Source organism: Sorex araneus, chromosome 2 (assembly GCF_027595985.1).
Source record: "Sorex araneus isolate mSorAra2 chromosome 2, mSorAra2.pri, whole genome shotgun sequence".
NCBI classification, from domain to species: Eukaryota; Metazoa; Chordata; class Mammalia; order Eulipotyphla; family Soricidae; genus Sorex; species Sorex araneus.
The window spans coordinates 303038281-303055044 of NC_073303.1; the positions used below are offsets into that span (position 1 = coordinate 303038281).

General features: G+C 34.8%; 1 protein-coding gene across 1 annotated transcript in view; it reads right to left on the bottom strand.

Annotated features, from left to right (window-relative positions):
* The window catches only part of NAALADL2 (N-acetylated alpha-linked acidic dipeptidase like 2), a 743119-nt gene that overhangs the window by 173936 nt on the left and 552419 nt on the right, over positions 1–16764 (bottom strand). The window contains exon 12 of the mRNA XM_004603291.2: positions 4099–4194. Coding sequence (XP_004603348.2) covers positions 4099–4194 — 96 coding nt within the window. The remainder of the gene's footprint in view (positions 1–4098; positions 4195–16764) is intronic.

Sequence of the window (16764 nt, forward strand, 5' to 3'; positions counted from 1 at the left end):
AATACAAAAATTTATTTGTTTATTTATTTATTGCTTTTTGGGCCACACCCAGCGATGTTCAGGGGTTACTCCTGGCTCTGTACTCAGCATTACTCCTGGCAGTGCTGGGGGGATCACATGGGATGCCGGGGATTGAACCAGGGTTGGCCACATGCAAGGCAAATTTCATACCTGCTGTCCTATTGCTCTGGCCCCAAAATAAAAAACGTTACTAGCAACAAAAGAACATGAATTCTGGCTAATAAGAATGAAATACTAAAATCCTTTTAAAATTTAATTTTGTTATTTCAACTTTTATTTATATACACATATGACTAATTGTTATTTTAACATAATAGCACTGTAGCACTGTCATACAGTTGTTCATTGATTTGCTTGAGCGGGCACCAGTAACATCTCCATTGTGAGAGTTGTTACTGTTTTTGGCATATCGAATAAGCCACGTGTAGCTTGCCAGGCTCTGCCATGCAGAAGGGATACTCCCGGTAGATTGCCAGGCTCTCCAAGAGGGACTTAGGAATCAAACCCAGGTTGACCGCATGCAAGGCAAACGCCCTACCTGCTGTTCTGTCGCTCCATTTTTCTCTTCTTTCTGAACTTCAATTGTACGTATACAATTGCCATATGTCAAAATCATACTCACTTTCTCCAAGTGAAAGTCATACTCCTTTTTAAATAATTCAGTAACATCAGCCTTGCCCAAGAGATGTATTAAAGTTATTTTCTAGTCTATACTCTGCTTCACATTCTCTATCAAGAGAGACTTACAAAATGTCATTAATCCATAAAAATTTCCCTCAAGTCTGTCTTCTGTTTTCCAAAATATGTATCATTTCTCACATACCACTAACAATGTGCCCTTTAAAAATCTCTCAGGAGGAACTAATTGACATTAAGAGAAAACTGAAATTGTCTAAATTCCCTAAATGTCACTTCTTTTGTGAGATTTTCAAATGCCCTAGTAGAGATGGAAGCTCAATATTTTACCATCACCTTTTACATTATTTTATATTGAAATCAATTCCTTGATTGTTCATTCCCTTGAACTCATTTCTGTGTGTGTGTATATATATATAATATATATATGTATATATATTTTGTATTTCAAGTGTTTTGCTACTATAAACCACTTTTGGCTTATAGTAGGCTATTTGAATGCTTAAATAACTTAAAACAATTTATGAGCTAAATGTTGAAGGTTTAGAATCAGAACTAGAGAATCCCTCGGTGTAGAAAGAGACAAGCGTATTTCAAAGCATAAAACCATGATGATTTTTATTCAGTTATTAAAGGATTAAGCAGCTAAGTTTTATATTGGTATTTCAATCAGGTTTAGTCTTTAGAGGAATTAGTAGAGCATCTATGATATTTTTTTTTAAAAATACTGTTTTAAAGGTGATTATAAAGGATAAGAAAACCTCTTCAATATAGATTCATCATGTGTCACCCTTCAGCAACTTCGTACTGTACCACCTGACTGTCTAGAATCATGATGAATTATACCTTTTGGCCTCAATATTGAGGCTAATTCATTACTTTCTTTGGTTCTATGCTTTATATCAAAAAGACAAATGCCCAAATAAATTCAAACTTCATAAAAATTAGAGAAAAACTAATAACAATATTGGGAAACTATTTCAAGGACTAGGACATGCAATCAAATCCCATATACAAGAATGGCTCATTTATTGATTGATTTTTACCTCAGAAAATCACCAGTTATAAATATTAACTTTCCAATATTTGTAAGTTGCAATATGGTTTGACATAGGTTATACTTATGCTCAAATAAAGCATCTAGAACATAGCTACCTAAAAATGAGAGTAGGTTGTATTAAAAGAATACTTATATTCTTTTAATATTCTTTTAATATGTATATTTTTAATAATTAAGTAAATAATTAAATATTTAATATGTGTATATTTAAGTGTGATTAGCCCACACGAAATAGGTTAGTTTGTAAGTTATGTTTTGTACTTAATTACAATTTTTATTAGGCAAAATTAAATGCAGCACTTTCAATGTTTTAATTACTTTAATTTCTCAAAACTAGCTTAATGTATTTATCAGTGATATATAATATCAATATGATTAGCTTTATTTTATGGGAGTTTTCTCACATTTCTATAATTTGTCATAATTGACAATAATTGCAGTTTGATAAATTTGTTTTGAAAATTCAAAGCTATTCCTATAATATTACATGAGTATGTAAAACTGTGATAAAAAGAAGCAAAGAGACAGATATAGCATGATTCCTTTCCTAGGGATTATAAAATGGTACAAAGGAAGGGAAGGGGACAGCAAATGGTTAAAGGCAACATAAATGGAGAGAGGGTGCTCAGAATAGAGTTTCCAGAGAGGTAAAGGGGTAGATGGGAAGGACCACTGGAGGGGAGGGGCAGTCTGGGGGTGGATACAGTGCTGGATCAATGCGTGCAGTAACTGACCATAAACAGTACTGGAAATTACCCTCAAAACTTAAAATATAAAGATGATATATTATGACAATTTCACCAGTAGCCTATTAAAACAAATAATATAAAGATCTAAACTATTCACAAATTAAATATTTATAATTTAAGCACCTCAACTTATTAGTGCATTCTCAGCATTTAGTCTGTGTACTTTTCATATCTCCTTTTGGCATTAAAGTAAAAACTAAAACTCAGAAAATAGTGTAACAGATTTTCTTTAAAGAACCAGAACTAATGATAAGTCTAGTGTCTTCATAAATATACATATCTACTCATAGAGATAGTGAGATAGAGATAAGACTTTTCTCTCTTCTGCCATTCCCTTTCAATATTAGGAATACAACTAAAATTTTGAATACCCAGGAGTTATTATTTGGGAGTCACTTCTATTTTAACACTCAATAAGTAATAGAATGCTGGATAGTGAAAAATGTTAAAAAAACTAAATCAAGGAACTCTGAAAGAGATTAGAAAGATATTAATTATCTATGAAATTATTCATATACCTAAAATTGAGATGAATTTTAAACAAAATGTTATTCAAATTCTTCTTATTTCAAAAGTTAAAAAATGATAATATTCTTAAATGCCATGGATAGACAAAGGATTCTAATCTCTGTACACTGAGATTTTTCTCTTACTATTTGTTTATTTTTGTTCATTATACATGCATTTCTTCATTCTAGAGAGAAAATAACCTTATAAAATATCATTAAAAAGATTAAAGAATGATTCCATTTTTAAAGAAAGCATATAGATTGTTAGATATAATAAAATGATAATATTCTCTACAAATCCCTTTCCATAAATCAGGTTATGACAAATAAAGCAAATAGTTGGTGAGCTGAAAAATTTATATGAGGTCATTTATGTCAGAAATCTAAATTTATTTTCTCAAAAAACTATAAATACTCGTGATGGTCACCATGCATAAATTATAACAAAAACAGAAAAAATAAACTATGATCATCATAACAGTAACATTAATTATATAGTCTAATATATAATTAGATGTATTATATGTATCCCTTAATATAGAGCCATTTTTACTACAACCAAAAAAACTGTTGAATAAGTACCTTAACTACTGAAACAAAACTTTGCAGATGCAGCAATCCAAAGATCTATATTTTAAAATATCTCTAAGTCAAAGGTGAGAAATACATATGAAAATACACCTTGAATCTCTTTTATATCAATGGGGAAAATAATTGTTTTTTAAAAGATTGACTTTTGGAGGCCTTGCAGATAGGACACAGGTAATCTGCTTCCTTACAAGTATCCAACTCTAGTTCAATCCTCCCACCACATATGGTTAACTAAACCCTGGTCAGAATAAGATCTAAGCACTAGCAGATCAAGTGTGGCCCCAAAAGCAAAACCAACCAACCAACCAAAAATAATAATAATAATAGAATTTAATTGCAAACAATAATTTATAAACCCTGATTGAACTTTTCCTCACTAGTAAAATAATTATTAAATAATATCAAATCTTTTCTAGTATTTTCTACAAAATAAAATATCACTCTTCTCTTGATTGGTTATTTCTTCCAAATAACCTACAAACAAAAAGCTAATGAAAGTTTCATACCCTGTACTTGAGTAAATTCCTCTTACCTTGGTAATGGTTTCATGAAGTTTAAAAGATGGATCTATTTCTTCAATTTTTGTTGCACATTTTGGGAAAAGGGCTTCAGAGAGAAAACTTGGACCCTGTGGAAAAATTATAATAGAAGCATTTAAAACTCAGTATTGATTTTGGTTTTCAAGTGCCTATTGGATTGTCTTTAAAGATTCTAAAGAACTCTAAATCGCTTCAGGGTTTCTGTAGATTGTTGAACTTCTTTCTACTAATCAAATGAAGAGATCACAGACTATTAATAAATTTAAATAAATAAACTACTGTAACTCTTGACACTATATTTATAAAAGAACACTTTCTTATTCAAAAGATAATTATTTTTGGCCTTCCTTTTTTATCAGATGTAATCATATATCAAGTATAAATTATGACTACAAAACCCTTATTTGAAACCTTTTACTTTTTTATATATTCTAGAATTTAAATCTGGCTGATTGAAATGTTTTTACAAACTAGACAAAGTGTACATGGCATTTCAAATACTGCAAAATTAACTGAGTGCTAAGAAAGGAAACCTGGGAACACTGGTTGAGCAAAGTTGACCCTGGCTGCAGGATCAGTGCTGGAACATTGTCTAAAACCCAGCTATGAATAACTTTGTAAATCATGACGCTTTAGTGAAATGATTTGTTTTATAAAAGTAATCTAGTCTGTTTAGAACCCTTTGATGCCTCTACATGCTGACAATAAAATAATCTATCAAAACCTTAATGTTAAAAAGGCTAAAATGAATTAGGGGTATTATAATTAATTAGCTTATATTTGAGGTGGTTGTAGACAGATGTTCAGGATGTATTTAGACACAACACTAACAACATGAATATCAGCAACATGAATATCAGCTATGGTATAAATATTTATGTTCCCTGGCATTAGTCATATGTTAAAAAGCCTAATCTCCAAAGTTATGGTAATAGAGATGGAACCTATAAGAGTTGATTGGGTGTTAAGGGTTCTGCCATCATGATTAAGATTAGTGCTCTATAAGAGAGGAACTATAAAGTACTTAACCTCTTCCACTGTGTTATATAATAAGATAGGATTCAGTGGCTTCTAAAAATCTGAAATTTAATTTTCAAGGTTTGGGAAGCTGAAAAATCCAAAATTAGCATGATATTTTTTTGTTATATTTCTGTTTTCTATTTTTGCCATCAATCTAAAACTACTTTGTCAGAAATTCTAACCAATTTCAATCAGCATCCTGTATTTCCAACATTTGCAGGTAGTGGGGTGTGGATGGGCTTCCAAAACGTGTAGGACCACATCTGGTGATATATGAGCAACTGTGCCCACAGCTAAAAACTAGGGTCCAAGCATGTGAGGTTGTTTAAGCCCTCCAAGTGCCAGGAACCACCATGCCCTTTGCAGTACTACAGCCTGTGATGCTTCTCTTGGATTTGAGGTGCCTAGAAACACGAGGGTCCTGCACGCATGCAAAGCATGTACCCACTCTCTCTGTGCCAGCTCCCCATTCTTGAGATCTCGATTGGTCTCAAACTGGCCATACAATTACACATAGACATAATTGATCATCTAAATACCCTTCCCCACTTTGTCCATTCTGAGAGATTGTGAAGACTAAGTTTTGTAAGTTATAGCAACTTCTCAAATGGGCAAACTGATATTAAATTGTCCATCTTCAATACTTAAAATGTTACCACGTTTGACTGGAACTTAGTGCAGATGTAATTAGTTAAATTAGAATAAAGTCAAACTGGAAGTGTCATTTGCTATGCTAATATAGTTTGGTCAAGTGTCATCATAGAAAAACAAAATTTGGAGATAGTTACACAAACATGGAGAAGACTATGTAAACATAAAGGCCAAAGATAGAATGCTATGTCTATCAACAAGACTACTAGAAGAAAGACAAGCATCTAGAACACATTCTCTATGACCCCAAGCCTAAAGCAGGGATGCCTCAAGGATTAAGAAACTGTCACTATCACTGTCATCCTGTTGCTCATCAATTTGCTCAAATGGGCACCAGTAATGTCTCCATTGTGAGACTTATTTGTTACTGTTTTGGGCATGTCAAATACGCCATGGGTAGTGTGAAGGACTGGCCCAGGAATTCCAGGACAGGCCACAGGAATCTATTTAGCTTTCTTAAGATTCTTTTTACAGGAAACTGCATTGTAAAATAACTTGTCTATCTGTCCCTGAGCAAGGAATTTGGAACCAGGCACCCTGGGTCACAAAAAGGGTGGTGGTCAGACCAGATAACCAGATGCATATCACAAGGCCCATATCACAAGACCCATGTCACAAGACCCAGGACTGCCCCAGAACCGGGACATTCCTGAATATTGGCGCGAATACTGATCTCTAAAACCATAGGCTAAGGAGTGATGTCCTTTTAAATGGATTGGTTAAGAAAGTTTGTAATATTACAAATCTATTGGCTATGAAATGCACGGACTCTGCTGTAATGGCCGGGGAAGGCCTATATAAGATCTCCTTTGGAGAAGCTCGGGGTCTTGCCCAACCTGCTGGACCTGCGTGTCCACGTAGGCGGCTGGACCCCGGCTAGCCAGTCTTACAATAAACCCTGCTTGCTGTTTGCAGTCTCTGGACTCTGTCGGTTAGGGAGATTTCGATCCTCGCCCTAGCAGTAGCTTGCCAGGCTCTGCCCTGCAGGTGAGATACTCTAGGTAGCTTGCTAGGCTCTCTGAGAGAGACAGAGGAATCAAACATGGGTCGGCCTCATGCAAGGCAAAGGCCTACTGAGGTACTATCACTCCAGACCAAGGATTAAGAAAAGACAGAGAAATAAAAGAGCACAACCCTGGGCTCAGGGGTCTCACAGTCTTGTGGACTGAGAGTCCAGGCCATCCTCCAAGTTCAGAAAATATTGCTTAGAGCCAGGAATCACAAAAGGAGCACAATATTCTTTGGTCAGATGCCTCACAATCTAGATCTGTTCAGGTGAAGCTTTTACATACCTGAGGGTATTCCTTTAACAGGATCAATATTTTTTGTAAAGGGCTTTCTCCAGGGATAATTCTTCCAGGAGAAAGAGTAGAGATCAACCAGATATAGGACCCCCCCCTCTACCCTGGGGGCATCAGTAATTGCCTCCAGCACCAGCATTCTGAACTGAATTGTCCATAAACTGCCCAGCCTGTTTCCTTTATCTTTCTGTTTCCCCACACCTCCCCCTTCTTGTTTTGTAGTCCCCAGAAAGAGTAGTCTGTTTTGCATATCAAAGGGGACTAATGGCTTTAGCTGCAGAAGTCCCAAAGGAGCATTTATCTCTAAGGAATGTTCACTGGGAGAGGTAACAGAGATTAAGTGTGTTTTCTTAATATGTGATGGTCACCTTGGAAAGCTTTCTTCCCCAAACTTGCTGCTTTCCAATGGGATAAAGATTCCATAAATTACTCTATCCAGTCCCCTTTTCAGGCTTAATTTGATCTTTTAAACTAAGCATATCTATTTCTGTAAGTAGACATTTGTCCAACAATGCTTGATAATGCTTTGAATTCTTAATATAGAAAAATTCTATTAAAACTCAGTCTATGGTGCAGTATGGCATCCTGAGGAAACTAATGCACCTTTACCAAGATGATTCTCCCTTATTATAATAAGAACGTATTTTGTAGACAGTGATATGTGCGTGTGTGTATGTGTGTGTACGTGTGTGTAGCATTGTGGAAATTAGCATAAAAATATATTTTTCCACTTAGTAACTATAATTTTAAGCATTCAAATCCAAAAGTGTTTAGTTAACATGTCTAAGACAATAACATTTGCTTTAGAGGTTTTGTTAATTATTTAATATTTTTATATAGATCATATTATGTTATTGCCATTACCCAGGACAATAAATGTCATAATAAAAATGTGAGGATGGTTGTGATGGATTCGTGATTATGTTTGGATGCCAAACTAATGGAAAATTAAAGTCCCTTTCAAGAGACCATGAGTAGCAATGAACAGTTTGCATTTAGATCTGTGTTTTCCCTGCAAATGAGAATACATTTTAGTGAAAGTGTAACATTTACATTGCAGCATTCATTTTGAATTTATAGTCAGCATAAGAGCCTTAAAAAGTTTGCTTCGGGGACAATGGTCAGGGGTCTTGGACACATTGTTGGTGCAGAGATGAGTTATATATGTACACTAAAACTGATAGACTCAACAGTAACGCAAGCATGGGGACCAAGCTACAATAATAAAACCTGAAGTGTGTCTGTTAAGGAGATAGGCTAGGGAATGGGAAGAAACCTGAGGACATTCTTGTCAGATGTGGTGATCTGTTGTAGGCCTGGAGTATGTATGCCTGGAACTCAATTATTAACAGCTTTGGAAATCTCAGAGCCAGAATTTAAAAAGAAATGCTTGCTTCATGTGTCATAAGTACAATTCTTGAAGTAATTTTATTACCTTATTTAGCTGAACAAAGCTTGACACAGTGGGCAAAGATTAAATATTAGCTAGACTCAAAAGGAATAAATTCAGTAAATATAAAAATGTGAATTGAGCACAATAATTAATGAGTTTTATATTGAATTTTCAATTATTCAGTAGCAGAACATATTCATTTAAATTATCCGTATGTCCCTTAGTCTCCAATATAATACTTTGTTTTCTCTTACTCTTTGAATGCTATTCTTTGCTTCTAGTTCCATGCTTAATTCATAATTTAAAAAATACTCAATTAACATTATACAGCAGGTGCTGTACTAGTAAGACATAGTACCTTATTTGATAAAATTTAATTATAATACTATTCAGACACAAAATAGATTTTAAACATCATCATCTTAGGGAAAATTAAGATAATCTTTCTCACATAGACATGGATATGAAAGCCATATTTAATTAAGTACATTTATATATCCTGGAATAATAAATTATTATTTTTAATTTTAAAGGGTATATTATATTTTGGGGACTGGAGCTATAGCATAGCGGCCAGGACATTTGCCTTGCACGTGGCCCACCAGGATTCTATTTTTCCATCCCTCTTGGAGAGCCCAGCAAGCTACTGAGAGTATCCCACACACATGGCAGAGCCTGGCAAGCTACTCGTGACGTGTTCGATATGCCAAAAACAGTCACAAGTCTCACAATGGAGATGTTACTGGTGCCTGCTCGAGCAAATCAATGAACAATGGGACAACAGTGCTACAGTGCTATTATAGTTTGGTAAATTTTTCTTTTACTTAGGGATGGAGTGAGAGAAATAGTCCCACAGAGAACTTAGGGGGTCCAGGAGCCACTCCCTGTGATAGTCTGCTACTATTCAGATGTTCAAAGTTCAAGCAGAAAATAAGTGACTGCCTGGGGTCAGAAGTAAGGTGGGTCTGCAGAGCTACTCTGGGGGAATGTGTCACTCTCTAGGGCTACCCTAGCCTCTTCTCAAGGAGCCTTGCTAGGCTGAGGATTAGACACAGGGCCTTGAACATGCTAAGCATTCACCCCTAATCTGTGAGCTAAAACCTTAGCCCCATTTTTTATGACTTTTTTCATAATGTTATTCCACTACTTGTGAATGATGACTATTTAATAATGGATTCCTTCTTTAGGTGAAGAAAGGGAAGTAATGCACTGTTAACCATTTAGAAACACTTTTGTTTAGACAATTGACTGTTAGATTAAATGTCACTGAACAATACAGCATGCATGCCCATTGGAAATAATTGTCACTATTATAGGAAAGTGTATGCTAATAATAAAAAGACTCCAGAGGACTAGAGTGATAGTACATTAGGTAGGGAGTTTGTGCTGTATGCTGCTCACCCAGGTTCTATCACCAAAAATCCCATATAGTCTCTTGAGCACGGCCAGGGATGATTCCGAGTGCAGAGTTAGGACTAATGCTGAAACACTGCTGGGTGTGGCCCCCCAAACAAACAACAAGAACAACAACAAAACAAAAAAAAAAAAAAGGAAAAGTATTCTTGGATGTAGCATAAAATTCAATTTGTGTCTCTAGTCCTCAATTTGTCTTCACTATAACATTTAACAATATTTACCATATCTGCTTTTTTTAAATCATTTTTTTCTTGAAGTCTGTGGTTCTTTATTATTATTATTATTTTCTTTTGTGAAGCACAATATTGTTTTGGATAGTCTTACTCATCTTTTCCTTTTCCAGGAACATTCTATGACTTTAATTAATTAAATAATTAATCTATTGAGTCGGGGCAGGTATGCATATGGATTGAGTTTGGGGCTATTTCCAGAGATCACTGTTAGAGGGTCTCCAGGGACCATAGGGAGTGCTGGGAATCAAAACTGAGTAAGTTGCATACAAGGCAAGCATGTATCTCAAGTTCCCTACCTGCTCAAATATCTCTTCTGCCCCAAATGTAGCTTGTCTCTGTTTTTCTGACTTCCATTGCTTACTTCATTCAAATGATAGTTACCAGATCTCCACTCCTAAACTCTGCTTTCAGTTCATTGCTACTTGTTATAAGATACTTCAGATAGATCTACTTGTGTTCTAAATCATGACCATATGTTTTTACATTGTTGCCTTCAATTTCACTTTCACTTAAATGCTGTCTCAGATTTTAGCATGATAGCTATATTTTAGCCAACTTTGAAATGTTATGCCTCTCTTGATTTTAATTTCCTTTACTTTGCTTTACAGAATTTGACTAGTCAGTTTTATTTTAATTTATATATTGAGGCAATTTTTGACAAATTCTATCCATTGTCATACTGTTACTTTTGACTTTTACTCATATTATGGTCAGCCCCAGCTGACAAATATTAGTATCTTCCTTTCACCTTACTGAGAACTCTTGTAAGCTTTAATTGCTTGATCCTGATATAAACACTGAGCAAATGAATTAGGGGAAAAAATGTCTGATTAACATATGCATAAATTTAAATTAAAAAAGTAGAAAATTATATGAATAGAAGAACACATTATAAAAATATGGGTAGGTAAGTGATATAGTGAATAGTCTCTTGAGACCTAAACTGAGACTATATGGAAGCCATATTAGTGAATTTATGAGAAGAAAAGGCTTAAAAATGGGATAAGAGAGTGAGATTTATTTGTGGAAGTTAGTAATTAGTTTACCTTTTTACATGACACAAAGAAAGGAATTAGAAGTCACATTTAATTTCATTTTAGACCAGATTGACTTAAGTAAACTTTAACTTACTACCTTACCAAATATTTCTGCATTTTATTCATAAATGATTACCTAAAATATTTGTTTCCACAAATACATTGTGGGTAGTGAACTAAAGGAAGCTATTGTGCATGAACCTTTGTTTATACTTATGAGCTTGGCATGAAATATGAGCTATGTTCATTATTGTATCATAGAATTTAATCCATACACAGACATATATGTTTAAAGTAGGAATTGTCACCTTTTATTACAATTGGGGGATTGAGAACAATGATCATCATGTGCTAATCCAAATTCTCTATTTATGTTAGAGCCAGGATTCAAACCCAGGTTTATTTGAATCTACATTTCATGCTTTAACTTATATATCATGCCTTCTTCCTACCACCAGATTTCCACTTAATTTAAGATTATGTCCTTGTGAATTTAAGAAAGAATCTTTACTTCTTGTTCCATTCCCTCCAAGTTTTAATCACTATGTAAGTAGCTTAAACACACACAAATTAAAGCATTTGATGAAAGACACCCTGCTTAGGTTTAAATAAAACTGAACCTAAGAAGTCCTATGTGCACAATTTTCTCACTGCAAAGTTCTTACTGCAATCCAAGAATACACACATCAATACTTGAATATGAACTTTGAATGGTACTGACATATATAGTGTTCTGGGCTCAAGGAGCAAGGTCATTACAATCACCTTTTTTTAAAAAGTTTCATCACCTTTCAAAGTAGAGCAGATCTGAGATCATATTTAAATAGAAATGTTATGACAAATCCAAGGGCCATTGTGAAGCAATTGTATCATGTAATTTTTAAAATATACTATTTTTTACATTTAATTACTATTTAAGTGATTAAAATTTATAATTCTTTTTCTATTTATCTATCTCCAGATGAGATAGTCTTTTCTTTTCTTTTTTTTTTTTTTTAGCAGAGGTACCTAGCAGTTCTAAGGGCTCACTTCTTGCTTAGTGCTCACTTCTGGCACTGTATTCAGGGATCACTCCTAGTGGTATTCAGGGGACCATGTATAGTGCCAGAAATCGAACATTGGTTAGACATGTGCAAATCAAGTATATTTGAATGCCTGTATTATTGCTTCAGTCCTTAGACACTAAAAATCTTAATTTGAATTAAATATACAAAGCAGAACATAGGGAATTAAAATAATTGGTTATTACAAAGTGGTCATTGGAAATGCAACATTAGAAAGTGTTGACCTTGGAAGTATATCTGTGCGTGTGTGCATTTCTTGAACATTTTATCTTTTCTTGAATAGTACTTTTGAGATGGAAATTATAACTTTAATGCTATTCTTATTATTTTTGTCCTAATTATTTTTCCAACAAAATGTATCTGTAGGAATGTCCTCACACTTTAGATATTTGTCAAAATAATGTCAGTGGTGGTTGGCATCTTTTCATATGCTTTTTCATCTTCCACATGTCTTCTTTGAAGCAATGTCTATTCGAATCTTCCATTCAGTTTTTATTGGACTTTCATTGTTACTGCAAAGATTAATAATTTTATGAATCCAGACTTTATTCTTGCTTCTTCTTATATCAGGAATAACTACACAAGTTAAGTGATTTACATTTATTAAAAAACTTTTTAGCACTGGAAAGAAGTTCAAAAGGCTAATCACAGGCCTTGCAAAAAGGGACACACGGAACCCCCCACCATGGACCTCTGGACACTAGTAGGAGCAATGCTTGCACCCAAGAAACAAGCTGGGAGGTAGCCTTTAAGGTGTAGAAGACTGCCAGGTGTGACCCCAAATTCTGTTTTTAAGAAAGAAAGGGGAAAAAAACCCTTTCCATGAGACTCATTATTTAAAAGCTTAGAAGCTTTTAATTATTTAAATTAAGTTGCCTTGGTTGCTACACATTAAATGGGCTTTCTATGTTGGGAAGCTGTTAACATGGATATGTAATTGTCAAAACTAATCTAAATAAATTAGATACGGGGACACATACACACATTAATGTGTGTGTGTGCATGCACACACACACAGGAAATCTGAAAAAATAAATTAGAGTAATGTGAGTTCAGTAATGGTGATTTTTGCAGCTGTATTTACTGAGTGCCAACTTTAAATTTCTGCACGGTTTAGACTTTCTGGACAAATGTTACTGAAATGTGTATTAAATAAAAAGGCTAAGAAAATTAAATGATTAAATAGTGAGAGAAACCCGGACAGATTTACCCTAAGAGATATGTGTTCATACTTCAAAAGGGGTACAACCCCAAATGCTAGAAGACTTACTACACACTGCATTACAGTCATAAGATTAAAGAAGTTGTGGAATACAGGGAATAAATAAGGCAATAGTGACAATAGATAATTCTGTTCACTCTCGAAATGTCTTAGGCTTGCATTCAAGACAATACACATTAAAACATATGAAAAGCACAGCAACAGGATAGCTCAAAAGACAGCTCAAAGACATAGAACTCATTATTTTCCTTCCACAAGTTCTATCTCTAGTGTTACATGTCCCTGAGTCTTAAGTGCTGTGGCTCTGGCGGACCCCAAGCACCTATGGGCTCCATCACTGTCTGCTAAACTGAATTGAGTGCCAGCAGGAGTTACCCCTGGGCTGCCTGAGCACTGCTTGGGAGGTTTAAATAAAAAATGTCTATACCAGGTAGTTTAAGATCAACACACCCACAAAGTATGACAAGTGAGTATAAATTGGGCAAGCATTCAGCAAATAAATACATTCATAATTCATTTTTATTTTATTTTTTTATTTAATGGTGTGTGGGTCACTCCAGGGTTTATTTCTATCTCTGGAGGGGCTTGGGAAACATATGTTGTATCAGATATTGAGTCCCATTAGCTGTGGACAAAGCAAGCACCTTACCCATTATTTGTTCAGGTTCTTAATAATTCGCCATGCTGTTTTAATTACTACTGCTTTGTAGTAAGTATCATGCTAAGTGAAATGAGTCAGAAAGAGAGGGACAGACATAGAGGGGACTGCACTCATTTGTGGAGTATAAAATAACATCACATGAGGCTGACACTCAGGACAGTAGATACACGGGACAGGAGGACTGCCCCATAGCTAGTAGACAGCTTCATGAGCGGAGGGGAGAAGGCAGATGGAATAGAGAAGGGATCACCAAGAAAATGATGGCTGGAGGAACCAGCTGGGATGGGAGATGCGTGCCGAAAGTAGACAATGGATCAAACATGATGACCTCTCAATGTCTGTGTTACAAACCATAATGCCCAAAAGTAGAGAGAGAGTATGGGGAATATTGTCTGCCATGGAGGCAGGGGGAGGGTGGGAAGGGGGGGCATACCTGGGATCATTGTGAGATTGTAACACAAACATGAAAGCTTGTAACTATCTCAGGTGATTCAATACAATTTTTAAAAGTTAAAAAAAAAATCTTACCAATAGGAGGTTAAGGAGCACAGGAGCAAGGACACAATGCATTACATGTGTGGGGTGCTGGTTGAATCCCTGGCAGGGCACACGAAAGAAAAGCTGGGTGTAGTCCTGGAAAACTTCCACCCCAACCTGTGCTCCACTGGAGTGGCTAAGCTGCTCTGTCGCACTGCCACGCCTAAGCACAACTGCATCCTCACACACCTGCACTGAGCCACTCAGCCAGGCTGACTGGAGGGGCATCCCAAGTATTAACCAAGTATCCTGAGCACTGCTTTAAGCACCGAATTTAATATATTCAGTATATTAACAGAGTACATAGTTTCCCTCTCGGAGAGCCCAGCAAGCTACCAAGAGTATCCTGTCCCCACGGCAGAGCCTGGCAAGCTACCTGTGGCATATTCAATATGCCCCAAAACAGTAACTAGTCTCACAATGGAGACGTCATTGGTGCCCACTCGAGTAAATCGATGAACAAAGGGATGACAGTGCTACAGTGCTACAGTACGTATTTTACATCATAATTGATTATATCTATATTAATGTGTTAAATACATTTATATTAATGTAAATCATATGTAATAATATTTACATATGATATATGATGATAATAGCATTTCACTTATTGATAGTGTTTATGAAGTGCTTTTTGTATAGTACCTAAGTTTTCTCTGTCTCAGCTTTCTTAATTCAAAATATACACACTGGACTACACTAACAGTGCAATGGGTTGAGTTAGACTTTTTTTTTAAGGGTGGCCCAGAGTTTAGTCCCTAGAACTCCAAGGTCCCCCAATCACCACTGGAGCAACCTCTGAGCACAGAACCTGGAGCAACTCTTGATGTCACCAAGAGTGGCCCACAGACAAGAGATAAATTATACGTATTTTCAGTTCAAAATTAGCATAATTTTACAATTTATGACATTATAATAATTTTGTGAATTTCTATATCTAGAACTCTTAGAATGATTCCTGCCACAGTGAATTCATATAGCAACTCATAAAGGAATTATTTATAGCTTTCTGATAAAGAAAGCTGAAGTTTGAAACAGTAAGATATGTACAAAATGGAAAATATTTACTTACAAGGCGGGGTTTTAATCCAACCATAAACTCACTTAATCCAATAATCCTTAAATGCAAGATCACATAAAATTTTTGCAGTTCTGCCCATAATAAAATGGAACAAATAATATTGTATATAGTTAATACTTTCATAAAATTAAATATATCCTAATTAAAGAGCTATAACTTCCTCTGTTTTCTTCCAACTGTACTTTAATGATAAACCAATGTCCCTTATATAAAATGACTCAAGAGCAGAGGCTGGTTTTGTTTTTTATTTGCATTTGATTTAACATATGAAATTCAGAAATATAATGCTGGCACTCTGTATCAGTCTCAGCATTTTCATTTTATGATTCACTTCATTTTCTCAAAAAATATGAGAAGTGTACTAACTGAATTTTTTAAGCCCTTCATCACATTAGTTTTAGATTTAAAAAGACAGATTTTTCAGCACATTTGTTAAATTTTTCATGGTTCTGACTCTTGTGTCAGCATGGAAATTTCAACGTTGGTCATTTGAGTTTTATACATGCAATTACATTTAGAACACTATTTTTAACTACACTATTCTATTACCTCTCAGTATAGGACCTGTGAGAGTTAGTAGAAACCTCCCTGGATTCAAAACAATAAAAACAGCTAAACTACTTATTTAAAATACCTTTCTACAGAAACAACAGCTATACAGAAAAATGCCAAGATACTATAGGTTTTTTTTTGATTGGTAGACCGCTTAACAAATTTTTCAATACTTATCCTAAATACTATTTAGCAGAAGATCACAACATGTCCAGATCTTAACTATAATTTAATCATGAAAGATGTCTGTAATGAAGCAAATATTCCAAAACATTGTAAAATACCATTTGGAAGCAACTGTTACATATCTGGACAGCTTAAGCGATTCTGACATTCCTACTCTGTGAGCTAAAGAACTATCGAGAAATGTGGGGGTATAATAGAATACTCAGGAATTTCTGTTACATAAAAGATCTATTTATGTAGGGATACTTCCTAAAGTAAGTAATATATCTATATTCTATTTATAGTTACTTTTATATGTAAATTTG